This window comes from Aquarana catesbeiana, linkage group LG06 (assembly GCF_042186555.1).
Source record: "Aquarana catesbeiana isolate 2022-GZ linkage group LG06, ASM4218655v1, whole genome shotgun sequence".
NCBI lineage: Eukaryota > Metazoa > Chordata > Amphibia > Anura > Ranidae > Aquarana > Aquarana catesbeiana.
This window is the reverse complement of record NC_133329.1, coordinates 97,190,735-97,218,277: the sequence shown is the minus strand read 5'-3', so window position 1 is coordinate 97,218,277 and position 27,543 is coordinate 97,190,735. Positions and strand designations below refer to the sequence as shown.

The following is a 27,543-nucleotide window of genomic DNA, read 5'->3' as shown; positions in this document are numbered from 1 at the left end:
TTAGTAATTCCTTTTTCTTTGTATATCTTTGATGCACTGCCCACTTTCGGGATATTAAATGATAAAATTAATAAGTGACTTCTGTGTACTAAGCTAGGACTCATATCTCTGGAGAGGTTGTTGTATTTTAGTGCCTAAGTACTCAGTTTAAGTTACGTGCCAATTGGTATGCAATTGCACTGCGTGTGTTGGCAGATTGCATGCAGATTGTAAGCTAACAGATCTGCCAGATGGAGATTTGTGTGTTTGGTGGCTCAGCAGACCAGTCTGCGGACAAACTGTTGGGTGGTGGCAGGCTATCGTTTATTGTGTGTCTGGTGTGTGGGGACAGTGGCAAGAGTGATTAACACCAGGGTTCAATCTTGCAGGATAGCTGGAGGAACCCTAGAAGTGTGTAGTAATTGCTAGACGGCTCCCCAACCCTTAGAGTGCACCAGATTATATGTAAGATTCATATCTGCCTGTGTGTGGTCAGCTAGCTGGATTGGAGTCTCCCTCTAGTGGTGGCCAAAGGTAGTGCAGGCTGTGAAAGTACCACAGCCAGTCTTACATGCTCAGTATAAGTTCCCCCTTATTCCCTTAGTTCCTCATATACCCCGGTCACGGAACGCACGTCGCGGTTAGCTAGTCGCCGTGGGTGTGTGTAATTCGTGACAAAGGCGTTCTCTGAATGGCAGCAGTGCCCAGCGAGTAACCTCCTATGTTCCCAATACAGCCACTCGGCATGGGAACTGGAAGGCAGCAAGGATCCCTGTAGTAGCGGTGACTACTAGAGTGATTCTCCACTTGCACAAGGGTTAGTCAGATATGAAATTTGTGTACTTAACTTGGTACAAGCTGGTCCAATGTAACTATGTAAAACAAGCCATTCCTGGGGTTCAACTTTAAAGTATAATTAAAAGCATAACTTTATTATTAGTTATGGATAGAGTGGGGATGGATTAGACCCCTTGTCACGTGTTTATTGCGGTCTGTGCCTCCATTAGGGAGATTCACCCTCTCTATTTGACCTGTTTACCATTATCACCAAAAGTGAAAGAGAAATATTATTTTTTTTTAATTTTGGGTTGACATCAGAACAGTAATAGAGGGGGAATCTTCCAATGGGGACACTAGTTCTGGTGACACCCCAGATTCCCTCACTTTGGAGGGATTTCCTCTCACTTGCTGTTTTGGCTTTGGGACAGGAAGTAAGGGGAAATCTCTCTGATGGAACACAGATGGCAAAGAAAAAAACTGACAGGGGTTATAACCCTCCCTTACTCCATCCAAAACAAGAAGTTTTGGCTTTAGTTACACTTTAAGCTCTGTAATCATTACATCATTAAACGTAAGCAGTGCAAGAACCCAAACGTGACCTGATATCACACCTATTGCATTCCCTGTACAGCAGAGCTGGAGTGTGAGTGGAAGATGCAGCAGCACAAGGAGCCAATCAGACGCATACTGAGAGAAGGAGAGAGCAGAATGCCAGAGAGATCATCTCATCACTGTGCTGCTTCTCACTCCACTGACCAATCACAGACTGGGAGGGCAGGTCCAAGAAATGGATTAAATGTAGGTCATCAGACTGAGGACATCTAAAAGGCAGGAGAAAGTTACTGCAGGGGAGAGCTCTGTATTGAAGGTCAGACATTGGGCGTTCTGGGTCCACTTGCTAATGAACAAATGTTGACCGGCTGTGTTCTGTCAAAATAGCCATTTCTTCGAGATCTCCAATCACGTCACTTCCGGTTACTGTAAACCAGGGGGTAGGCAACCTGGGGCCCTCCAGCTGTTGTGCAACTACATTTCCCATGATGCACTGCAAGGCTGGCAGTTACAATTACTCCCAGAGGCATGATGGGACTTGTAGTTCTGCAACAGCTGGAAAGCCCCAGGTTGCCTACCCCTGCTGTAAACCATCAGTAATTGGAGATTTAGACGAGTTGCTGTTTTGACACAACACCGGCAAGCGCGTACACTGGGGTGCACAAAGAGTTTGCTGTCTACAAAGAACAGCGGCTAAGTTGTCGCCGCCTCGAAGGCGGCCATGTTGTTGGTTAGTATCGGATAGACTAACAATGTCCGCTCATATCGTGTACTGGAGTGTACGCGCTTGGTGCTGTTGTGTCAAAACAACAACTCGTGGAAATCTCCAAGTACTGATGCTACAGTAACTGGAAGTGACCTGATTAGAGATCTCGATGAATTGGCTATTTTGACAGAACATCAGCTGTATTCTTGGGGGGCTACTGTGTTTGCATCCATGTCCAAAGGTTGGATGCAGACACCAAAACAAACACCTCATTCAGGCAGTATGGTTCTCCCCCAGTCTGAAGGGGCCATAATAGGATATTCATTCCTCTCATCTGTGGCTGCAGTTCTGCTTTAACCACTCCTGGACCAACAACATACCCGTAAGTCGCTGGATTTCAGGTGGTTATACGGGGATGATCCCTGCAGCGGCAAGCATCACACAGGTACCATTTTTGTTAGAGCCCGCGGTTGGCTCTCTGGTAAAAGCAATCCTAGCAGCTAACTAGCCACTGAGCAGCTTGCTCGGGCTCTCCCATCCCACCGTGGACACGTCGGATGGTCGGACCGTCGAACAAAGCCAGGATCGGCTCTCCGTTATATATTAACCTGGAAGCGATGACCTGACATCACTCCTGAATTACCCGGATGTCATCAGTGTAATTTTAAAAAAATCAAAAGCATTCAAAAACAACGATCTTGGTGTTTTAAATGCATTTAAGGGCAGAGGAGTGATTTGGGGTCTTATAGACCGCAGATCTCCCCATACAGAGTACCTAATGTTTACATTTCTTGTGACACCAATAAAAGTGATAAAAAAATTTAAAAAAAATAAAGCAACGGTATAAAAATAATAATTAAAAAAAAAAAAAATTGTAAAGTGTCCCCGTCCCTCAGTGATCACGCATGCACGCTTACAGCGATCACCCCAGACATATGAGGTATCACTTTGAATTTCAGATCATGGCCAGTAAGAACCAGTTCACACTGATATGACAGTCGCTCCAACTTTGGAGTACTTGTCGCATCAGAAGTCAGACCCCATCCTGTGCAATGGAACCCTTCTAATCATTGCAACTTGAGTCGCTCTGACTTAGAAAAAGGTTCCTGCATTACTTTTGGTCTGACTTCGGTACAACTTGCATTGACTTCTGTTAAAAAAGTTGCGCCGAAGTTGCGCTGGGGTCTGACTTTGAAGTTGGGTGCAGTGTGCACCCGGGCTAATTCTAGCACCAGATCTCCTGTGTAAGGCTGGGTTCACACCTCCGACAGATGCGGCTCGTAGCCGGGGTTCGGCATCCCTGTTTTCCGTTTCAGGGATGAATCAGGGCCAAATTTTTGCCTGAATTCAGTCCCGAAAAACGTAGCCAAAGACGCACAGCATTCCTGTGCGGGCCGCACCGCAGCCACAATGGAGATATCTGAACCGGCTCCATAGAGAGTTGGTCACAATCTCCTGTCATGCGAATTGGATGCGGTGAAAGCCACATCCAATTCGCATAGGTATGAACCCAGCCTAAATCTAAAGGGGTAACCTGTAAAGGCTTTTAAAGCATCCCCTATGGATAGTAAACTTTACATCATTTGTCACCGTTGTGTGGGCGTGCGCAATTTTAAAGTGCGACATGTTTGGTAAAGATTTATTCAGTGTAACATCATCTTTCATATGTTACATAAAATGAGTTATGTATTGTGTTCTTTTTTTTTTTTTTGCAGTGAAATTAAAAAAAAGTGTATTTTTTCTTAAAATTCCAAGTGACATAAAAAATTGCAATGACCAAACCCAAGCAACAAGGAGGTATGGGCTTGCCTCATTTTGGAAAATATCACAGAGCATCACACTTGACAAGATTAATAGATTGGCATTGCCATGAGGCGACGAAGGACTGGGTTTCCTTAGAGACGGCGCTTTCCCCAATACCACTGAAATATTCATCGTGGATTCCATGGAAAAGCTACCCCCCTAGCATGCGGCAACACCCACTGACGGGAACTACTCTAGCAATCTTTCACAAGGTGGCCGCCAAGTCAGTGGGTACCTCTACCTACGGTCCCTTGACCCCCATAAAAGACAACCCTGACTTCACCCTGGCGGTAGGTGACAGGGCGTTCAGACCCACCCAGCAAGCAGACATTCTACTGGCAGGAGACTGCTTTGTGGAAGGCAAGCTGAAACCATGGGCCTCATTCAAAGAGGTGGGGGGCTTACCACACATGCCGCTCTGGGTATACCTTCAATTGGGCAGCTTCCTAAGGAAAAAGTCAGGTAGAAGGGACTTCACCAGAACCCTTTCAGACTTGGCTGCAAAACTCAAGCTCCACTGGCACGGAGGGACTCAGGAGGAAATGGTCGGAGGAACTATGCCTGGAACTCTCTGCAAAACAATGGAGGTATGCTTGTATTTTTGCTCATAAATGCTCTATTAGCACAAAAATGCAGGAGACTGCTTACAAACTCCTCACTCACTTTTATAACACGCCGGCCAAGTTACATGGCTGGGACCCACAGATACCAGAGACGTGCTGGGGGTGCCACTGCGAGAGAGAGGCACTCTCATATATGGTGGCACTGTGAGCATATCACACCTTACTGGGACAAGGTCAACATTTCTCTAATCAAACAAATCACTGAAACCAAAGCTAACTTGAACATGGCTTGCTGCCTACTGCATGTGTCTAACTTCTCGTTCCAAAAATATAAGCGCTCCCTCTCCAGACATATGCTTAATGCAGCTAAATCCCTGCTACCCATACATTGTAGATCTGAACGGGTTCCCTCCATCGTTGACTGGCTAAACAGGGTCTCGGACATTCATGAAATGGAAGAGACCCTAGCCCAAGCTAATGAGAAGATAGAGTCATTCCACAAAACATGGCAGCCATGGCTCATATTCAAGTATTATCAAGCATATGAAAACATTATGTGCCATAGGAATCAATGAATTAGCAGTATGATAATACCTGATTTATCCACCAGTAACAGCTAGGTCATTTATACCACTTAAGATATATCCAATGTCGAATACTTATCCTTTCCCTTTCTCTACACTCTCTCTTTCCTTCCTCCCCCCCCCCCCCCCTCCATATGAAGTCACAGCCAGAAAGCAGAGCCTGCTGTTTGATTAGAATATCGAGAGCTCGCTCATATCTGATCCCACTGAGTATTGGAACTATTCATCTGACTACAGAGTGGATAGGTTAGGGATCTACGCCAAACTGACAACTCGACCACCATACTCATGTCCTTATAACTTCACCTATTTTGATTTATAACAAATTGATTGTATTATTGTTTATGTCTACGCCGCAAACACAGGCAAGTATATCTGCATTACTTGTAATATGCTTGCAAATACTTCATCTTTTAATAAACTTTGAATATAAAAAAAAAAAAATAAAAAATTTGCAACGACCGTTATTTTATTCTCTAGGGCTTCTGCTTTAAAAAAAAAAAAAAAAAAAAATTATATTATATATACACATACACACTGTTTGGGGGTTCTAGGAATTTTTCTAGCAAAAATACTGATTGTTACATGTAAAAAAATGTGCCAGAAAAGGCCTGAACTGGAAGTAGTTAAAGCGGAGCTCCACCCAAAAGGGGAAGCTTGGCTTTAAAGCCTCTCCCGCTCCTGTTTGTAAAATGGAGCTTTTGGGGAGAAGCAGGAAACTGATTTTGACAGGTACCTGCTACCACTTCCGCGCCGATCGCCTTAGGATGGAAATTCTCTGCCCCCCCCCCCCCAAAGTCTTCTGGGACACACAACAGGTTCCAGTAGATGGCTGGACCATTCACCATGTGTAGCGCCACTCGTGCATGCACGCAGCTGTGAAGCCACAAAAGCTGTCACAGCCAGGTGCCCATAGTGAAGATGGCGGCACCGCCGAGGGAGGACACAGGGAGAAAATGGCTGGGGTGAGAATGGCGCTGGATCGTGTGACAGGTGAGTGTGTGTTTATTAAAAGTCAGCAGCTACCGTTTTTGTAGCTGCTGACATCTAATTTTCACTATAATGCCCCGTACACACGATCGCACATTCTGACAACAAAATCCATGTTTTTTTTTCCGACGGCTGTTGGCTCAAACTTGTCTTGCATGCACACGGTCACACAAAGTTAGTCGGAAATTCCGAACATCAAAAACGCGGTGACGTACAACACATACGACGAGCCGAGAAAAATGAAGTTCAATAGCCAGTGTGGCTCTTCTGCTTGATTCCGAGCATGCGTGGAACTTTGTGCGCTGGAATTGTGTACACATGATCGGAATTTCCGACAACGGATTTTGTTGCCGGAAGATTTGAGATCCAGATTTCAAATTTTGTGTGACGGAAATTCAGATGGAAAATGTGTGATGGAGCCCACACACGGTCGGAATTTCTGACAACAAGCTCCTGTCGAACATTTTCCGTAGGAAAATCCGACCGTGTGTACGGGGCATAAGAGGAGCTCCGGCCCCCCTAACAAAAAAATGAAAAAGTTACAAATACTGTAACTGCTGACGTTTACTATTAGGGCACTTACCTGTCCAGGCACCGCCATCTTGGTTAAGGGAAACTGGTAGTGAGACGGTTTTCTACTGCGCATAGGTGAATCGCGCTGCGCTTTCTCAATGGGCCAGCTGTGGCGAGGGGCTAAACCTCCAGCTGAGTTCACGGCGGCAAACTCAACAGGAAGTGGGAGCAGCTACTAGTCAAAAACAGGTACCAAATGTGGCACCGGGAGCTGGGGGGGGCACCCTTTTTGGGTGGAGCTCCACTTTAAATCCCAAATACAGCCACATTATAAAACACTGAGTGCTGGTTCACACAAATCACATGGATGGTGTTTTCCATGGATTCCAATGACACAAATTCACAATAGAGCAGCGCTTTTCAGTGCCAGCAACAAAAGTGGAACATGCTGTGTTTTTTTTTTTTGTATGGAAGGCATCTGGAATGCAGAAAAATGCATGTCATGATTTGAAACTAAGAAAAAAAATGGGGAAATAAAGCTTTAACCACTTTGTGCCCAGGCCAATTCTGACATTTCTCTCCTACATGTAAAATTCATCATTTTTATTCTAGAAAATTACATAGAACCCCCAAACGTTATATATGTTTATTTTAGCAAAGACCCTAGAGAATACAATGGCGGTCGTTGCAACTTTTTATCTCGCACGGTATTTGCGCTGCAATTTTTCGAACGCTTTTTTAAAAAAAAAAAAAAAAAGCAGTTTCATGCTTAAAAAAAAAAAAAAAACAAAGCATTAGTTAGCCCAATTTTTTTGCATAATGTGAAAGATGAAGTTACACCGAGTAAATAGATACCTAACATGTCACAATTCAAAATTGCACACGCTCGTGGAATGGCGCCAAACGTTGGTACTAAAAAATCCCCATAGGCGGCGCTTTAAAGTTTTTTACTGGTTACATGTTTAGAGTTACAGAGGAGGTCTAGTGCTAGAATTATTTCTCTCGCTCTAACGTTCGCGGTGATACCTCACATGTGTGGTTTGAACACCGGTTTCATATGTGGGCGGGACTTACGTATGCGTTCGCTTCTGCGTGCAAGCTCAGGGGCACTTTAATTTTTATTTTTTTTTATTGTTAATTTGACTTTTATTTTTTTAGTTTGACATTTAAAAAAAAAAAAAAATTGTGATCACTTTTATTCCTATTACAAGTAATTTAAAAATCCCTTGCAATAGGAATATGGCATGACAGGTCCTCTTTACAGTGAGATATGGGGGTCAATAAGACCCCACATCTCACCTCTAGGCTGGGAAGCCTGAAATAAAAAAAAAAAAAAAAAAAAAAAACGATCCCCGCTTCCCAGCCGAGGCGGCGCTGTTTTTTTTAATGCAGAGGCCGGGCGTGACGTCATAACATCGCGCCCGGCCTCCAAACGATCATAGAGACTCCGGCGACCATCTGGTCCGCTGGAAATCTCTATGATCACCATCCGAGGCCGGCGGATCCCGTCTCCGACTCACCGATGGAAGCGGCGAGTCAGTAGAAGCACTGGAGGGCGGCGGGAGGGGGACATCCCCTCCCGCCGCCCGTTAAGAACGATCAAGCGGCGGAACAGCTGCTATGATCGTTCTTATGGTGTAGGGAATCGCCGACTGAAAAAGCCGATGTCTGAATGATGTCTGTAGCTGCAGGCATCATTCAGATATAACCCCGGAAAGTCAAGGATGTCATATGACGGCCGGCGGGCGGGAAGTGGTTAAGGACCGGAAGATTTACCCCCTTAATGACCAGGCCATCGCAATAAGCGTATATTAATTGGTTTGCGCAAAAGTTATAGTGTCTACAAAATAGGGGATAGATTTATAGCATTTTTATTATTTTTTTTTTTTTTTACTAGTAATGGTGGTGATCAGCGATTTTTTATTTTATTTTTTTATTTATTTATTAGTAGGACTACAACATTGCGGTGGACAGATCGGACACCTTTTTTGGGACTATTGACCTTTATACAGCGATCAGTGCTATAAAAATGCACCGATTACTGCATAAATGTCACTGGCAGGGAAGGGGTTAAACACTAGGGGGGGGGTTAAATATGTTCCCTAGGGAGGTGTTTCTTACTGTGGGGGGAGGGGACTGACTGGGAGTACAGAGAGAGAGAGAGAGAGATCGCTGTTTCTGATCACTAAGGGTAGGCTCAGGCGTGTTCGCCAGTCCACGTGCCCGCCAGGAAGGTGACACTCCTCACTACCTGTGACTGGCACTGCGGAGTGTCAGCTTCCTGGCGGGCGCGTGGACTGGCGAACACGCCTGAGCTCACCCTTAGTGATCAGGAACAGCGATCTCTCTCTACTTCCCGGTCAGAACGGGGATCTGTTTGTTTACATTGACAGATCCCCGTTCTGGCTCTCTGCGGAGCGATCGCGGGTGGTCGGCGGTCGGCTTTGTGCGGCGGGCGACTGCTATAGCTGTAAAACGGACCGACGTAGAGATACGGTGATTGGCGGGAACGAGCCGATGGCGGCTGGTCGGTGAGTGGGTAAAAAGGCGAATGCAGAAAACACATCCGGAGAGCAGAATTTGTGGTGTGAACCGGCACTGAATGTTTCCTGTCTGTAAACTACAAATCCCCCCTCCATTGTCATGGAGGAGAGGGGGGGGGAGGTGTTTATAGTAGCGGGGTGACAACGCTGCTCCCCCACAACAGCCAGCGTTGTCACTCTACGACAGGAAGTGCGACACTCTACGACAGGAAGTGCGACACTTTACGACAGGAAGTGCGACACTTTACGACAGGAAGTGCGACACTTTACGACAGGAAGTGCGACACTTTACGACAGGAAGTGTGACACCCTACGTCAGGAAGTGCGACACCCTACGACAGGATGTGTGTTACTGGCAGGATCAGCAGGTGAAATAAAGTAAAAAAAAAGCCTGAAATAAGATCTTCAATATGGGACATCTCTGTAGGTGAGGCTTATTATTAGGATGATATCAGCCCCTCCTATCCAGGCAGGGAGACCCCACATCACCTCTGAGGGGGGGGGGGGGGGGATAGTATACAGACAGATCCCAGCACTCCTATTAGCTGTACGTCAGCCCAGCTGATCATTAACGTGTGTCCCGGGTGAGGAGTTCCTCTTTACAAGCAACCCCTCCCCCATCTGTATGTCTGTCTCCAGCACCCTGACACGGACCACAGGCCTGTCCTCCGCTGCAGCCACCGAAGTGAGACTGCCCGCCCCCAGACGGCTTTTATCCTCCCCCGTTTCTCTCCATGATACACTCACCAGTCCGCCGCCATGTTTTCCGGCTTTCCCCCCCTCCTCTCCTCACAGCAGCTGACTGGCCCCTCCCCCTCCTCACAGCCACATTCCGGGAATTCCCACCGCGCAAGGCATTGTGGGAAGCGCGCCACCGCAGCCTAACGTGCGCGCCCCCCTCCCCGCCGTCTAACCTCGCTAATCCGTGCGTCTCAGAGCGCCCTCTAGCCGCTGGCGGAGTCCATTGAGGAGGCAATGCCTGTTCCAGAGCAAGCCTCTGCCTAGGAGGGCGAGAGAAAGAGCGCCCGTTGGCTGCGTTGGTGGCATGTGACTCAGAGGTCCAATGGGGAAGCTGCATTCGGAGGACTATATAGTTAGCAGCGGCAGTGTGGCCGGTCCTTTCTGTGGGTGGAGCGGGGTGTGTGGATATCTGAAGGTAAAGGATTATGGCGGTTTATGGCCCCAGTGATAAGATAGTGTGCTGGGAAGTCACACCTCCAGCTTTGTGTCTGCATGCCGTACAATGCACATTCCTAGGTATTCGGTTCAGGTTTTTTTTTTGTAAATTGTATTTACACGTCACGTGTATGTCTGGGGCCCATTCCAACCACAAGCTGCACACAGCTGCGTTTTTTACTGCATGTTTTTATGCGTTTGTGCGCTTGAATGCGTTTTTCTATGTTTTTTTGGGCTTGGCTTTCCTTTTAAGGGCGGATTCACACTGCAAAACGCGTTCCAGATGTTTCTATGTGTGTTTTTAACGTGTTCTGGTGCATTTTTTTTTCTGCATGCGTTCCAGATTCGTTTTTTCCCCCCACTGTACTGTGTTCTGGTGCATTTTTGATGTATTTTACCACGTTCAGTACAGTCCAGGAAAAATGCCGCATGTTCTACCTTATCATTTTTTTGGGACTGACTGCACTGGTGTGAACTATGTAATTGGTAACGTATAACCTACTTTCCATGCACTTTTGATGCAGGAAAAAAATGCACAGGGCTGCATGTGGTGTGAACTGGTGCTGAAACGGAGTGATGTGGTGCGTTTGTAGTGTGGGAAAAAAAAAAAATGCACATTTTGGAACTGTGCTGCAATGTGAACTATGCCCATAGGATTGCCTTGATTTTGGGTTGTCTATGCGGTTCAAAATGTGTCCGACTGCGTTTGGTGTGAAAGGGCCGTAATGTGTTTGTATTGCACCCCCCGTGTAGAGCAATGCCGCACTTTATGCACATCAAGGCGCTGCAATGGTGTAACCTAAGCTCGTTGGAGTACTTTCATCCTTTCTAGGTTTTTTGCTGTGTTTACAATTGCATGGGGTGTTCTATCGAAGTGCCCGGGATGTACTGCGCATGCGCCGTACGGAACTGCACAACAGCTGATTTGCCGATCGGCTGGGCTGACGTAACCAGGGCGCATGCGCAGATCGTAGGCGTCTCGCGATGGGAGATACTATTTCACAGGCACAATTTAAACCTATACAAATGGGGGGAGACCGTAGTTCTCAGATTGTGCATCGCTGCTGCTGGAGGGCGGCTAGTGGCTGTGCGGAAGAGTTGCATTTGTCTGTGATGCATCCCGCCCTTTCACACAGGCAAAACCAGCCGTTCAACACAGCAAACCCGTCCTGCAACGCAGACAAAACTGGACCATCAGCACTAAGGAAGACATGTGAAAATGGAAGCCCCTGCAGCGCTGATATCGCGGCGATGCACGTTATGACTTTACCTTGCATGAAGAAAAAAAAAAACATGTCCAGTGGTTGTACAACTGCTTTTAAAGTGGTTGTAAACCCCCTAATTGTCACTTTTACCTATAAGTAAACCTAGAATAAGGCTTACCTGTAGGTAGTGGAAATATCTCCTAAATGTGCGACGTTTAGGAGATATGTACCTTGTAGTGCGCCAATGTCGGCGCATGCGCTGTGAAGAAATGGACCTCCCTTCTGTTTCTTCACTCGCAAGTGTCGTGACTGACGGCTCACACACGGGCATAACATCACACGGCTCCGGCCGTCAGAGCCAGAGTTCACGGCCCCGGAGGGTAGAGGGGTGAGGATGGGTGCAGGGTCTTTGCAGGTAAGTGGCACATAATGGGCTAGTATGTGATGCATACTAGCCCATTATACTTTTACTTTGCTGGGGCTAAAGGAGGAAGTAAAACCCAGCGTTTTTCTGACATTTGTTGTTTACAGTATTTTTTGCTTGAAAATTACTTAGAACCCCACTAGCAGAGATCCTAGAGAATAAAATGGTTGTCATTGCAATTTTTTGTGACACGGCAATTTTTCTTTTTTTTAATACATACACTTTAATGAATTAAAAGAAGCACAAAATATACCCCTTTTTTGTTATATGGAAGGTGTTCTGAGTACATAGATACTGATCATGTCATGCTTAAAAATTGCTTGTGGAATCGCGCCAAACTACTGTACTTAATCCTTATTAGTGATGCTTTAAAAATTCATGCAGGTTACCTGTTTAGAGCTGGAGGAGATCTAGTGCTAGAATTATTATTCTCTACGATCGCAGCGATACCTTGCATGTGTGCATGACCTATGTATGTGTTCGCTACTCTGCTTGAGCAGACTGGAGGAGCTTTCAATTTTTATTTTTTTGTATTACTTTTTACTTTCTGCTATAAAACCTATCCAATAAAAAAAATCAAATGCCTTCATCATTTCACTATACTGTGTAAGATGCTATGCAGGGACACAAATTCCACCCCTACCCTCCTGTCAGAACGGCGACCTGCCTTGTTTACGTAGGCAGTTCACCATTCTGTGTTTTTTTTTTTTTTTTTTTTTTTTTTTTTTTTTTTTTTTTTTTTTTTTCCTCATAGTCGGCAGACAGTCTTCGGTACCAGCCAAGCTGCTCCCACTGATTACACAGCATACGGGCCCCCTACCCAAAAGTGTCGGATCACATGTGTGTATCAGTGTTTTTCAACTCCAGTCCTCAAGGTGCCCCAGCAGGTCACATTTTCAGGTGATTTGATCAGTTTCACTGCCTTGGTAATTACCACAGCTGTTTCATCTGAGGGAATTCCTGAAAACATGACCTGTCGTAGCGCCTTGAGGACTGGAGTTGAGAAATACTGGTAGATGTATGTGATCCAGTGCACGGGGTGCCACCCTGTAGCAGTAATACTGCTATAGGGCGGACCTGGATTGGTTAATTGCCACCCGTTCACTTTTCGCAAGGGCAGTGTCTTCACATGCAGTGCAGGAGAAACGTACAGAACATGCCTTTTTACACTGTATTCTGGTGTGAACTGATCCCTGAAATGCATGCAGAATGCATGTACTGTAAATCCAATGTATTCCAATGATCCTAGTTCACATGTGTATGTTAAAGTAGACCTTCATTCTCCTCCCCCAACTCTACACAATTAGGGCAGTGACTAAGGATATCGGTCTTTGAGCAAGAACGTGATGGACCGGTCATAACCCATTCTGGCTTTTCAGGCGACTAATTCAGAAGTTGTTCATGGATAGGGAGTGCATGTGCAGCATTCTTCCTGTTGGTTATATCATGATGGGATATAATTCTGGGGGAAGACTCGGTTCTGGGGGGGATCAACCAGCCTATTGGGTTATTTGTGTGATCACCACCAGTAGACAGCAGCAGTGATTGTTGGTTTCTGATGGGTGAGAAACCTCCTGCTGGCAGAACACTTGCATAGTGGGGAGGATTCCCTTATCAGTGCTGACTGGTTGAAGGAAAGAAAATTGTATAATCTATAACCATAACATTGGCAGGTACTGTGGCCAGGATACAATGTCTTGGTGGGGGAGGATTCCTCCAACCATGTGTGGATGGAAGAATCTGTTGGTTCTAGGTTCTGTAGGACAGTTCACATATACATATGTATACATCAGCTGTGAATTGAATGGTTTGCATTTACTGTATTTATCGGCGTATAACACGAACTTTTTTCCCCTTAAAATCAGGGGAAAATCGCGGGTGCGTGTTATACGCCGATCCCCTGCGATCCTGACCTGTCAGAACTAAAAAATCGCTGACCGCGATTTGAAAATGGCACCGCTGGCGCCGAAATACACAGTGCCGGTCCTTGGCTCTTCTCGGCAGCTTTCGGTTTCACTCGAGCGCCGCCCGAACCTAGCCGAGTATACTCGGCTAGTTTCGGATAGCTCCGCTCACCGTCCGAGTGGAACCAAAAGTAAACGAGAGCCGCCGAGAAGAGCCGAGGACCGGCTCTGTGTATTTCGGCGCCGGCGGCGTCATTTTCAAATCGCGGTCTGCAATTTTGAAGCTCAGAGGCTTCAGCAAGGCTGCACTGGGGCAAGGCTGCACTGGGGCAAGGCTGCACTGGACACTGGGGAAGGCTGCACTGACATGGCTGCACTGGGCAAGGCTGGACGGGCAAGGCTGCAATGATGGGCATTTAAATGTAAGTTTTTTTCCCTTCAACTTCCCTCCTAAATTGAGGTGCGTGTTATACGCCGATAAATACTGTACTTCTGCATTAAAGCAACAATGTTCACGACTTACTTTAACATGACAATTGTAAATATGGCCATTTTTTTTTTTTTTTTTTTTTTGTTCTAACCATTCAGTCGATAAACGTTTTTTTCCTTGCTTTCTTTTCAGATAAAACATGTCTGACCAGAGCCCTGATACTTTGTACTATGCACCCTCTGTTGCATTACAAGAACCCTCCATGATCAGGTGAGTTTAGTTCCCCTGTATCTTATCTTTGGTGTTGCCCATGATGTACCCTAAATTCTGACACCTCATATGAAACTGTCAAGCAGCTTCATGATTTTCTTATTGGGCTGAGGCAGCTGCCAAATAAAAAAAATGTTACGCATCCCATCGTGTTGGTCTAGTCCTGGTTTGTATAAATGGCTTGTTTTATCGTCTTGCAGGGCAAAAAATATTTGGTGTGGACACATCAATCTCGTAGACAAATCTCTGCATGGTGTGATCTGGAAGACTAGTGTAAATGCAACATCGATCTCATAAGCTATCTCTGCATGGCAATATCTGGAAGACCATGGTAAGTGTTGGTGACTGTAGTGGTTATCTAAATTCTTAATCCCTTCATTTTTGGTTTTACATACATACTTGGCTAGTTATGCTATTCTTTAGCATCAAGTCCTGTCTGGAACTTTGGCATGGATGTAAGCTGTGGGATGGCTGCAGTATGTTGGGGGGGGGGGGGTGTTTTGACTCCCAGGGGTAATCTCAAAATGCTTGTTCTGTACAAACTTTTTAGAAAGATGCTCAACTTCTAGTGGGACTTTGTCAAAACACTTGTTTGGCTAGAGTAGATATAGAACCTGCCCCTACTACCCCTCACTTCCTGTCTCTGTAACAATCTAGGGAGATGAAAATAGTAGTTGAAGTGATGGCAGCCCCCACTGAATTCTTATCATTGGAGAAATTTTGTTTTGGGGACATTCTAACTACCTGTGGTATCTTTGTCCCCCATTCACACTTCAGTGGTTTTGAAGTATTTCCAAAATCTGTATATTTTCATGCTGTAATGTGCTGCTGCTCAACGCTCAGAGTACAGGAGCTTTTTTGGGACATGATTGCCTTTTTGGCCCCAGTAGACTTGTTTGGCAGCAATGTGCAATTTTTACACCCCAGTCGTCTAGTAACTAGTAACTAGCTTTCCATTGTCTGAAAAAAGCTTAGGCCTAAAATGGATACAAGAAAACAATTGAAGACCAAACAAATAAAACTGAACTGATCAATTTCCCTATCTGTTCACTCCTTTTTGTTCAGTCACCAGGAGTAAAGTCCTGTGTAAGTTCCAAGTAACTTCAAAATAATGACCATACACTGATTGCAAGACTTTTTTTTTTTTTTTTTTTTTTTTTTTTTTAGACATCTGTTGAAGGGACATGTTGGGAAAGTTCTCGATCGGTCAACATTGGCAGGTACTGCGACAGTGTCTTGGTGGGGGTGAGGATTCCTTCAACCACATGTGTGGATGGAAGAATCTGTTGGTTCTTGGTTCTGTAGGACATTACATGCATAGGCTGTGAATTGAATGGTTTGCATTTACTTCTGCATTAAAGCAACAAAATGTTCACAACTCTACTTTAACATGGCAATTGTAAATATTGCCACTTTTTTTGTTCTAGCCATTCAGTCAATTTTTTTTTATTGCTTTTTTTTCAGATAAAACATGTCTGACCAGAGCCCTGATACTTTGTACTATGCACCCTCTGTTGCATTACAAGGACCCTCCATGATCAGGTGAGTTTAGTTACCCTGTATCTTATCTTTGGTGTTGCCCATGATGTACCCTAAATTCTGACACCTCATATGAAACTGTTAAACAGCTTCATGATTTTCTTATTGGGCTGAGGCAGCTGCCAAATACAAATGTTAAGCATCCCATTGTGGTGGTCTAGTAATGGGTTGCATAAATGGCTTGTTTTTATCTTGCAGGGCAAAAATATTTGGTGTAAACGCATCAATCTCGTAGACAAATCTCTGCATGATGAGGTCTTGAAGACTGTAGTGTAAATGCAACATCTGTCTCATAAGCTATCTCTGCATGGCAATATCCGGAAGACCGTGGTAAGTGTTGGTGACTGTAGCGGTTATCTAAATTCTTAATCCCTTCATTTTTGGTTTTACTGCACATACTTGGCTGGTTACTGTTCTTTAGCATCAAGCCCTGTCTGGAACCTTAGAATGGAAGGATGTAAGCTGGTATGTGGGGGGGTGTTATGACTTCCAGGGGTCATCTCGAAATGCTTAGTCTGCACAATCTTTTTAGAAAGATGCTCAACTTCTAGTGGGACTTTGCCCAAACACTTGTTTGGTTAGAGTGGATATAGAACCTGTCTGGGTCCCTGGTGGGATGACTACCCCTCACTTCCTGTCTCTGTAACAATCTTGGGAGCGGAAAATAGTTGAAGTGATGGCAGCCACCACTGATATTTCTTATAGGAAAGATTTTTGCTTTAGGGACATTCTAGCTACCTGTGGTAAATTCCCCAATCTGTCCTGTACTTTTTGTTCAGTCACCAGGAGTAAAGACAGTCCTGTGTAAAGTTCCAAGTCCCTTCAAAATGAATGACCATACACTGATTGCAAGATTGGTTTTTATAGACATCTGTTGAAGGGACATGTTGGGAAAGTTCTCAATCAGTCAACATTGGGAGGTACTGCAGCCAGGATACTATGTCTTGGTGGGGGAGGATTCCTCCAACCACATGTGGATGGAAGAATCTGTTGGTGCCAGGTTCTGTAGGACAGTTCACACATACATACTTCAGCTGGGAATTTAATGGTTTGCCTTTATTTCTGCATTAACGTGAGGAAATGTTCACATCTCTACTTTAACAATTGTAAATATGACTTTTTTTTTTTTGTCCTGACCATTCAGTTGATAACCTTTTTTTCATTGCTTGCTTTTCAGATAAAACATGTCTGACCAGAGACATGGTACTTTGTACTATGCACCCTCTCCATGGCAGTACATGGACTTTCCATGATCAGGTGAGTTTAGTTCCCCCTGTATCTTAGCTTTGACGTTGCCCATGATGTACCCTAAATTCTGACACCTCATATGAAACTGTTAAACAGCTTCATGATTCTCTTATTGGGCTGAGGCAGCTGCCAAATAAAAATGTTAATGTTAAGCATCCCAACGTGGTTGTATAAATGATTTTAAAATTTTTTTTTTTTTTTTTTTTTTTTTTCTTTTACAAGGCAAATATTTTGGTGTAAACTCATCATTCTCGTAGACCATCTCTGCATGGTGATGTCTGGAAGACCGTGGTAAGTGTTTGCCTGTAGTGGTTATCTAAACTGTCTTAATCATGTCATTTTTGTTTTTTACTGCACATGGCTAGTTCTATGGCTACTATGCTGTAGCACCAAGCCCTGTCTGGAACCTTGGAATAAAAGGCTGTAAGTTGGTGGGATGGCCGCAGTATTTTGGGGGGGGGGGTTATGACTCCCAGGGGTTATCTATAAATGCCCAGTTTGAACAAAACCTTTAGAACTATGCAAAATTTCTAGTGGGACTTTGTCCAAACCCTTATTTGGCTCGAGTGGATTTAGAACTTGTCTGGCTCCCTTGTGTGTGGACTACCTCTCACTTCCTTTAACAATCTTGGGAAAGGAAAATAGTTTAAATGATGGCAGCCACCACTGATATTTCTTATCATTGGAGAAATTTTGTTTTGGGGACATTCTAGCTACCTGTGGTGTCTTTGTTCCACATTCACACTTCAGTGATTTTGACATACAGTGGGGGGAAGAGGAGTATTTGATCCCCCTACTGATTTTGTTCGTTTGCCCACTGACAAATGATCAGTCTATAATTTTAACGGTAGGTTTATTTTATGCGAGACAGAATAACAAAAATATACAGTAAAAAGTTATAAATTGTTTTGCATTTTAATGTGGAATGTGGAGTGGAATAAGTATTTGATCAGCAAGATTTCTGGCTCCCAGGTGTCTTCTATAAAGGGAACGAGCTGCGATTAGGAGCACTCTTAAAAGGGAGTGCTCCTAATCTCAGCTTGTTACCTGTATAAAAGACACCTGTCCACAGAAGCAACCAGATTCCAATCTCTCCACCATGGCCAAGACCAAACAGCTGTCCAAGCATGTCAGGGGCAAGATTGTAGACCTATACAAGGCTGGAATGGGCTTCAAGACCATTGCCAAGCAGCTTGGTGAGAGGGTGACAACAGTTGGTCCGATTATTCAATGCTTCCGAGCATGCGTCGAATTGTTTCCAAGCATGCGTAGGAATTTTGCGCATCGGAATTGGTACAGACGATTGGAATTTCCGATCGGAACTTTTTCCGACCGAAAAATTGAGAACATGCTCTCAATATTTTTGCTGGAAGTCCTATGGAGCATACACACGGTCGCATTTTCAGACCAAAAGCTCTCATCTGACTTTTGCTGGCGGAATTTCCGCTCGTTTGTATGGGCATTAGGCCTCAATCTGAAATGTGTACAGAAGCAGGCTTGGTGTCACAACAGTAGCTAGCTAAAGGCTGTAATCTTATCTTGAGAAGTATGTATAGCTGATGGGGAGCTATGGGAGTGTACATAAACCCTATCTGCAGTTCATATACTCCTGCCACAGATTATGGTTACCTTTTCTGTCAAAGGTCTACAGAAAGTTGGCCCGTTATCTGCAAGTCTAAACATCCAGTTGAAATGGCTTACATTTTCATGGTTAAATATTAACTCCAGGGAAGCCATGCTATTGGTGGCTATTTTATTTGTACAAAGTTCTGGGGTCATGGTAGAAAATTTAAACTAGTCTGACACACTACTTCTGTGGGCTATAGATGCTAAATAATTAACCTACAAACAGAATGATCAATCCTGTCCCCCTTTTATATTAAATTAGCTGCTAGGTTATTTGCTGCAATTACTGTAGAAGTTACTTCAGCTTGCAATTTAATGTGTAATCTTACAGGCATGTCAGCTTACTGTCCTGTTTGGGAGTTATTTAATGCTGGTTGTAGGTGTTCCAGAGGACTGGTTTGCAGACTTGTGTCCGGCAAGCCTTGTCCCTGCTCTTATCCTCATGGTGGGCAGTCTGCCTTTTTTTAAGAATACACCTAAGCTTGTGTATGTTTAGCTGTTCTAGCAGATGTATGCTCTACTAAATAGGACTTGGATAGGGCTGGTTTTCAAAGCTGAGACAGACCATTAGACAAAGAGCTTGTGCCCTAGTTAGTGGTTGTAAAGATTCAAGTGGACATGCTGAGCTGTGGCTCGGGTGTTGCTTGCTGTGGGGGCACTTAGGAGGAGGAAGGGGCCTGGAGCACCACCAGGGGACCTGAGAACAGGAGGATCTGGGCTGTTCTGTGCAAAACAATTGTACAGAGCAGGTGAGTAGAACTTCTTCCTTCCTGTGGCAGCCAATCGGGTGCATTTTCTCACATAAATTGTAATGACTTGTATGGTTAATCTTTTTCTACTCTTTAACCACTTCCCGCCCGGCCCATAGCAGATGCCGGGCGGTGGTTCGGTTATCCTGACTGGGCGCCATATTACGCCCAGCAGGATAACATGCCGCCGCATGCATCGCGGCGATCGGTGGAGCGGTGTGTCAGTCTGACACACCGCTCCACCGATCTTGGTAAAGAGCCTCCGGCGGAGGCTCTTTACCACGTGATCAGCCATGTCCAATCACGGCTGATCACGATGTTAATAGGAAGAGCCGTTGATCGGCTTTTCCTCACTCGCGTCTGACAGACGCGAGTAGAGGAGAGCCGATCGGCGGCTCTCCTGGCAGGGGGGGGTCTGCGCTGATTATCAGCGCAGCCCCCCCTCGGATGCCCACACTTGATCACCAGGGAAGCCGCCAGGACCACCAGGGAGCCGAGCAACTTGTGGATGGCCATCCACATGTGCCCAATCTGCACCATTTTAAATCAGGGATGCCCAGCAATGCCACCCATCAATGTGATCAGTGCCGCATACCAGTGCCATCTCATCGGTGCCCATCAGTGCCGTCATATCAGTGCCCGTCATTGAAGAAGAAAACGTACTTATTTACAAAAAATTTAACAAACAAAGAAAAACTTGTTTTTTTTTTTACCAAATTTTTGGTCTTTTTTTTTATTGCGCAAAAAATAAAAACCGCAGAGGTGATCAAATACCACCAAAAGAAAGCTCTATTTGTGGGAACAAAATGATAAAAAAATTGTTTGGGTACAGTGTTGCATGACTGCGCAATTGTCATTCAAAATGCAACAGCGCTGAAAATTGGCCTGGGCGGGAAGGTGTCTAAGTGCCTGGGATTGAAGTGGTTAAAAATCAGTTTAAAAAAAATGTATCTGACTTTTTTTTTTTTTTTTTTTTCTTTTAAGGTTGGCATGAAGCTGGTGGTGATTTGTAAAAAGGTAATTTGTTTTATCTTGTAAATTATATTGATTTTGTAATGAGAGCCACTGATGATACTTTAAACTTTCTGACACCTCATCTGAGCACTCTGGTGCTGATATGCTTTATCTGAGGCTCTTTAAATTAAAAATGTTTCTAGATGTCATTTTTGTGTAAAAGGAAACCTTTCAGACAGTTCCCTATCACAGCTGACCCTTCCATCTACTGCTGCGGGGGGGGGGGTGCACTGTCCTGGAATTGGCGGCACACCTAAAGGATGGCTTTTTGCAGGAAGGGGTAATGGCTATTCTTGAAGCTTTCTTTATTTGTCCCGGCTCTGGCACTAGGATACAGTCAGCTTTTCTGCAAAATGTCACCAGTCAATAGTCTTTACACCTTGTAAGAAGAAGCCCAAGAATTATTGAATGTCTACTGCTTCTTCAACGTCCAGTCATGTTCTTGGTGCAATAGGTGACCAGGCTATAAAATTGCCAAAAATGTTGACAACATGGTACTGGAAGAGGTCCTTTGGACACTTCTAGCCGTGTTACATGTGCGTTTAGTGGTTTACCTTGAGCGCAGCTTGAATGTTTCTCCAGGTGAAGTGCATACCTGCTTGTTTGCATCAGCTGAGCTTGTCTGAGCAATAGGGATGCACCAATATATTTGTTGCCAAAAATCTGGTTAAAGTGGTTGTAAAGGCAGAAGGGTTTTTTTATTTTTTTTATTTTTTAAATCTTGATGCATTAAGATAAAACTGTGCAGCAGCCCCCCCTAATACTCACCTAAGGTCCCTCCGTCTAGAAATGTCGGAGTGTTTCAGCTGTCCAAGGTTCTCCCTCCTGATTGGCTGAGGCCAACACATCTAAGGAACGGGGAAGGTGCAATATATTGTTTAGAGTACACGCTGCAATATTGGGGTGGGGGAAGGGGGAAATCGGCTTGCTTTTAATTCTAGCCATCTGCTAAAACTGTTGCCTATGTTTGGTTCGTTAATCAGTAAGATTGTGTAGAAACAGCTGTTAATTGAATTCTTTGTCTTCTCCCCAGGAGTTGATTGGAGTCTAAAATTGTGGAACTGATTGCAGCAGCTAGAGTGACACAACGAAGGACGGTTAACCAGCTAAACATCACCTTGGTACTCCAACGGCAGCCATGTTATGGGTGAACCAGGTTTGCTGGTTCAGTTAGTTAAATGGAACAAGGTGGCACTGTAGCTCTGCTCCAGCTGAGAAAATGTTTGTGGTCATTTCAATAAACAACTTTGGCATTACAAGCATACTTTTTATTTTTAAATGTTTTACAAAATTATACAGTGAACACTTACTATTGTAATTGCTAGCACTACAGAATAAAACGGTTGAGAATTAATAGAAGCAGACCCTTTGTCTGCTGTAAAAGTCCTGTGCAGTTGATTTCCTCTTGCTGCAATTGTAAGGCCTCTTTCACACGGGCGGATTGAATTCGGCTTTTAGCTGCAGACAGGTGAAGTTATCTACCACACCTAAACTCACACAATGCTTTCCTATTGCCCCATTCACACACTGCATTTAGCGACGGTTTTGTTACATGGGGTTTTGTGCAGTTAGAAAAAATAAATTTGACTTTGTCCAGGACTGATTTGGCGCAGCTATCTGTACATAACTGCAGGTAATCGCAGTGTACTTTTTTTTTTTTTTTTTTTTTTTTTTTCCTGCGGATAGTGGCAACGAGGAAAGAAACGGGAAGCACATCAGAAATGGAAAGAATGTTCCACCACAGCTAAACACAGCCGCATGTAAACACTGCTAATAGCATTGTGCAAGTGATCGCTGTGCCTGGAGTCTAGGAATTTCAAAATGACAAAACATGCTTTTAACAGCGGCAGAACAGCTGCCTGTGTGAAAGAGGCATAAAACTTTACCCATCATGTAAACCAGGACTACTTTGAAGTAATATCTGTAAGCTTGGTTGGGGAAGCTCTTTATGGTCATTGGACGCTATAAATTGTAGTCTTAAATGACCTGCACATTTTTCAGTTTTGCTGCAAGAATTGGACATGCGGCCCACAGGATGCCGATTGGCTGCTGGTTTTTATGAATGCTCATTCAACAGAAGACTGGTGAGATCGGCTTCTGTTGGATGGGCAGCTGTAAACATGGGCTGTGGGAGTTTCTACTGTAATGGCTGATTTCAGCCGATATTCGGCCTGCGTGTTCTCTGCATATGCCTGCCTTGTATAAGACTCAGTGAAAGTTGTGGGTTTTATTGATTAGAAACTTTGCTCCTTCTGGAAAAAGTACTAATATAGTGAGGGAAAGTAACCAGTGTGTTTTTAAGCTGGGTACACAGGCTGAATGGTGGGAGACCGCGGCCGGTTAAAAAAAGTTGTTTGGCCGGCTTCTGTTGGATGTGCATGCTGAAAAACCAGCAGCCGACCAACTCCTGATCAGTGCTCTTGGGTCTTGGCCAATTGCAGAGAGTGCTGATCGGAGCGGGGGCGGGCGTGATCCCTCTGTCAGAACACAACAGCTCAGCGGGGGAGATCACTTTACTAAACTCACATGGTTAGTACAGCGGCTCCGACCAGAGCTGGGTTTTAAGTGGAGGTTTTTTTTTTTTTTTTTTTGACCCGTGGAGGTTGAACAAAGACCTAATGGTGTATACCTGGCTTTAGGGTCCTTTCAATATCCTCTGCACCAGTGGTTCTCAACTCCTGTCCTCAGGACCCACTAACAGTCCAGATTATAAGTATTGTCTTGGAGATGCAGACTAGAATACTGCAATCGCTGAGCTATCTTGCAAATCTGGCCTGTTAGTGGGTCCTGAGGACAGGAGTTGAGAACCACTGCTCTACACCAACTTCCCCAGAAGTCTTCACATGGATGTGCTTGAGAGAGATGACCAATGTAACTGGTGTCCCTCATCCATTCTTTTGCATAACAAGCTAGTGGTGGGAAAATATTACATTTTGGTTTTAAAGGCTATGTTTTAGACAACCTTTAAAGTAAGTCCTGCTACATCACTTCAGGCTGGCCCCTTTTGCAGGTATAGTTATGTAAACGGCTTAAAAAAAATAAGGCTCTATACTGGTTAAAATTCAGTAATAAACTCTCCCTGCTCTGCACATGCTCAGTTACTCTTTATTTTTAGACACTGCCGAGTTTGTAGAGGCCGATCTGCTGACAGCCTTAAAGCTTAATTTAAACCACCTATCCTTTACAGCCAAGGAAGCTGCTTCTGTTTGATCTGCAACTGCAATGGTGCTGCACATGTGATCAGTTCTAACACCAGCCATTTGACTGTTTGGTTGAGGACACAAGCAAATATGGCAATCCTGGTGTTCCAGGAATGGAACTGGTTTTTTTTTTTTTTTTTTTTTTTTTTTGTTTTGTTTTTTTGACACTGTTAAATCAACTGGTTTAGTTCTGCTTTATGACTTGCTGGCGTTGAGGAGCTCTGGGCTTCAGCAAAATGGCAGCCTCCAGCAAGAAGAAACGGCGCAATGCTGGAGGCAATTTATAGCACACATTAATTCTGGTAGCATAATGTGGAATGTGTTCCTTGCTAAAGAACATTATTTTTTTTATCAAGTTGTTGATGGGTAAAGTTCTGCTTTAATCAGTAGCTAAATACAGTAAGGGGCACTTCACCATAAGTATCGGTAACTTCATCTGCTTCCAGAAGTAGTTGCCCTGAGGGCTTCTCTGCCATTAGACTCTTCCCCCCCCCACCCCCCCCACCCCCCCATGACTACAAGGCTTACTCTGAGGTGGGTGGATGAATTTACAATTTCCACCTCAACCAGTCAGAGGAAACCTTGTATTGGGTAAAATGCATGGTTTCTCCTGAATAACAAAGCTTTCAGCCTATTTTTAGCGGCACTTTTTGGCCACTTTTAACCCCTGTTAGTGGCCGAAAAAGGGTTGAAACAGCCTGCAAAACACTGCTGCAGCAGTGTTTTACCTGCAGTTTGGCTCATTGATTTCAATGGGCAGGGGTGCTTTAGGAGCGGTGTATTCACCGATCCTACAGCGCTTCAAATAAGCTGCTTGCCGGACAGGCCAGCACAGTGCCCCAGTGTGAAAGCACTTGGGCTTTCACACTGGGATTGCAGCTGAGGCTTTTTACAGGCACTATTTTTAGCGCTAAAGTGCCTGAAAAACTCCTAGTGTGAAAGGGGTCTAACTCCTTCTTTTTTTTTTTTTTTTTTTTTTTTATTCCAGCATCTGGTAGGAAGTTGCCTGTTTGGCAGTTGGAAATCGGCACTGCATACTGATATAGCAAATAGCTACCACAGTCCATTACTGGATCTATTGAGTAATAGCTGTTCATTTTGGGCCACCTTGGCCCAAACTAACAATTTTAAAGTGAAATAAAACCTGGAATTCTAAAGTTTCATACAGGCCAGGAATATGTGGGCTGCAGATCTATTGCATCAATTGCCACTGTAGCAACTAGCTGCAGCACTGTGTATATAAAGCCCTGTATATTGGGTACAGTGGAATAGAGAATTCCCTACTCTGGCCTGATGACATGTAGCTATAATCTTAAGGCTCAATTACACTTGCTTATGGCTTCAACACACATTAACGGCTAGTTTACGCTTGCTTCGGACACGCTTTGTTAAAGCTCTCTGAACGCCAGTCAAACCTTCTGTCACTAAATAAATGCTTCCACTTCAAAAATTATACCCCGTGTAGCCTTAGTGGTGCTTCAAAGCCTCCATAGAAGTCTATGGCAAAGCTTGCTTGAAGTTCCACCGACGCACCGAGCAAAAGACAAGGTGTAAACTAGCCCTTATAGGTAAAAGATGAAGCTCTCCAGCTAGAATGTGAGATTCAAAAAAAATGCCTCTTGGTAGTGCCATGAATTATCCACCTTTTTATGGTGTATGGAGAGCTGTGGTTAGGAATAGATTGGCGTCAAGTTGGTAAATATGGAATGGGTAACCCTTGCCATTTAAAATGGATTCTGAATACAAATGGTTTTAACGAACAATATCAATGCAAATACTTGTTTATAGCCATCCTCTAGTGGAGTGGAAGCCAACAGAAGCTGTACTGATGTAGCTTGTGTGTGATTACTTTGAGGTACTACATATGGGGCCTTAGTGTCTTCAGTCTGCATTGGGCAGTTCCAAACTGTTAACCTGTAATCTTCAGGTTTTAAGTTGACTGACCTAGAACTGTATTGAAATTCTTGTACTGGTAAATGAGGCAGCCAGTTGCCCATAGTGTATGAATTCCATACTGCACCTTTTGGGTGAGAGGCCAAGGTGCTTTATTAATATGCTGTGGCTTACAGAAAGGCTACCTCTACTTTTAAAGCAACAAGTACAACAGAATCCAACCTAAATGGTTTTGCATTGGAACACCTACACACAGAGCTTCTCGTCTTGTTAACGGCAAAATATATAGAAAAAGCTCAGAAGCTTCTTGATGGGTTCTGGAGCTGCAGATGCATGTGTGGACAAAAGGACACCCAAACCTTCAGTGGATGTGAAGATGGCTTGCTCAAGAAAACCTGCAAGCATGTGCAGCTCTGGTCCCTGAATTATCGTGTCGGTGCATTCTGTGAGGCAATCCCACCAAAATTTAATACATTCATTGAGGTTTTTGAACACAATGCCCCAGAACAGTCAGATATGTACATATAAATTGTAGCTCTGCACGGCTGTACTGTAATTTTATATATAAAACAGATCTTTGTTTCAGATGTGGTAATGTTTTTACAGTAAATATGCAACATACCTAAATGTCACCCTTATGTACAGCTTAGTGGCCAACTGTGCAGAATCAGTCTAGTTGTTTAGATGTCCTTTTGTTGAACGCATCAGATTGCTACCCTCACAGATACAAACACAGACATGCACAGAGAATGCTCTTCCACAGAATAAAGGGGGCTGTGCTGGGTGGGTTCTTGAGTGACCCCCCCCTAGTGGAGAGGCTGAAAGTTCTCATCAAGTCTTTGTACAGAAACCAGGTGTCAGAATCAGGACTTGCAGCATCCCGAGCCTTTGACTTCCTTCTTGACGTAGTCATGGAGTTTAAATTTGGGCTCATTGGGGAGCTTCATGGACCTGTGTTTCAACTCTCTGTTGGAAGAAAATAACAATTGTATATGTTAAATATTGCTAAAAAAAAAAAAGGGTTAATAAAAGCACTGTTTGGACACTAATTGACAGGACGTATGAATGTCCTCTTCCCATCTGATCCCTGAATAGTGGTTTATGTTCTCACTTGGTTTTGTATACCATGCAAGCCACTGCTGGAAATCCTTCTACTGGTCCTTTGCTGCTTCTGCATGGAGATAATACAATTCATGCAGGGGTCTCAAACTGGCGGCCCTCCAGCTGTTGCAAAACTACAATTCCCATGAGGCATTGCAAGGCTGACAGTTACAAGCATGACTCCCACAGGCAGAGGCATGATGGGACTTGTAGTTTCGCAACAGCTGGAGGGCCGCCAGTTTGAGACCCCCTGCTCTAGAGCCAAACTTTTTAGGCCCCTTTCCTACTTGTGCAACTTGGGACTGCAAAGTCTCATACTCCATGATTTCCAATGAGTACCATTCATATCTGTGTGACTTCAAAGTAGTCCCTGCACTACTTTAGTCCAACTTTGATGCTCCTTGAAGTACATAGACATCAAGATTACATGGGCATGGCTTCAAGTCGCATCAAAATCATGCAACTTTCAGGTCGCAGAAGTGTGAAAGAGGCCTTACTTTGAGGGCCACGTATATTTTACAAACGTTTGCTAGTTGGAAAAAAAAAATTAAAAATGAATCCAAAATAGCAGAATGGAATTTGACAGGCTGCCAGCAGTAGGACTGAATGGTACACCTGTTATCCTCCTTGCACACCTGTGTCCCATCTAGAGCCTTTCTGCACACCCACGTCCCCATCAAAGCCTTTCCGCACATCTGCGTCCCCATCAGTCGCCCCATCAGTCTTCCCGACTTCTGTGTCCACATCAGTC

The 27,543-nt window shown here is 44.4% G+C and overlaps 2 protein-coding genes, 2 long non-coding RNA genes and 4 other non-coding genes across 12 annotated transcripts in view; 5 read left to right on the top strand and 3 right to left on the bottom strand.

Annotated features, from left to right (window-relative positions):
- TRAF7 (TNF receptor associated factor 7) overlaps nt 1-9,868 on the bottom strand; it is a 71,436-nt gene extending 61,568 nt beyond the window's left edge. Inside the window, exon 1 of one of the 3 annotated variants that reach the window (XM_073636480.1) lies at nt 9,761-9,868. The gene's annotated coding sequence lies outside the window, so the exon portion shown is untranslated. The remainder of the gene's footprint in view (nt 1-9,760) is intronic. The other 2 variants (XM_073636478.1, XM_073636476.1) reach the window with 2 other exon arrangements.
- Nucleotides 9,869-10,035: 167 nt separating this feature from the next.
- Nucleotides 10,036-21,857, top strand: LOC141148762 (uncharacterized). 2 transcript variants are annotated; one of them, XR_012245250.1, is made up of 10 exons: nt 10,036-10,169; nt 14,345-14,422; nt 14,623-14,753; nt 15,590-15,642; nt 15,887-15,964; nt 16,160-16,291; nt 17,139-17,218; nt 17,432-17,500; nt 20,569-20,601; nt 21,632-21,857. It is a non-coding gene; the product is annotated as an uncharacterized lncRNA (long non-coding RNA). The 2 variants fall into 2 exon arrangements; XR_012245249.1 differs by lacking the exon at nt 15,590-15,642 and having other exon boundaries at nt 10,044-10,169.
- Nucleotides 14,458-14,538, top strand: LOC141101933 (small nucleolar RNA SNORD60). Its single transcript, XR_012235062.1, has one exon. It is a non-coding gene; the product is annotated as a small nucleolar RNA SNORD60 (small nucleolar RNA).
- Nucleotides 16,000-16,080, top strand: LOC141101930 (small nucleolar RNA SNORD60). Its single transcript, XR_012235059.1, has one exon. It is a non-coding gene; the product is annotated as a small nucleolar RNA SNORD60 (small nucleolar RNA).
- On the top strand, nt 17,255-17,335 carry LOC141101931 (small nucleolar RNA SNORD60). Its single transcript, XR_012235060.1, has one exon. It is a non-coding gene; the product is annotated as a small nucleolar RNA SNORD60 (small nucleolar RNA).
- LOC141101932 (small nucleolar RNA SNORD60) lies at nt 20,645-20,719 on the top strand. The gene has a single exon (XR_012235061.1). It is a non-coding gene; the product is annotated as a small nucleolar RNA SNORD60 (small nucleolar RNA).
- LOC141148763 (uncharacterized) lies at nt 21,852-24,298 on the bottom strand. The gene is made up of 2 exons (XR_012245251.1): nt 23,418-24,298; nt 21,852-23,268 (listed from the first exon to the last, which is right to left on the bottom strand). It is a non-coding gene; the product is annotated as an uncharacterized lncRNA (long non-coding RNA).
- A 439-nt stretch (nt 24,299-24,737) lies between these two features.
- Nucleotides 24,738-27,543, bottom strand: part of RAB26 (RAB26, member RAS oncogene family) — a 417,846-nt gene continuing 415,040 nt past the window's right edge. For both annotated transcript variants that reach the window (XM_073636482.1, XM_073636483.1), the window contains one exon: nt 24,738-26,657. In XM_073636482.1, coding sequence (XP_073492583.1) covers nt 26,555-26,657 — 103 coding nt within the window. In that variant the 3' untranslated portion in view covers nt 24,738-26,554. The remainder of the gene's footprint in view (nt 26,658-27,543) is intronic.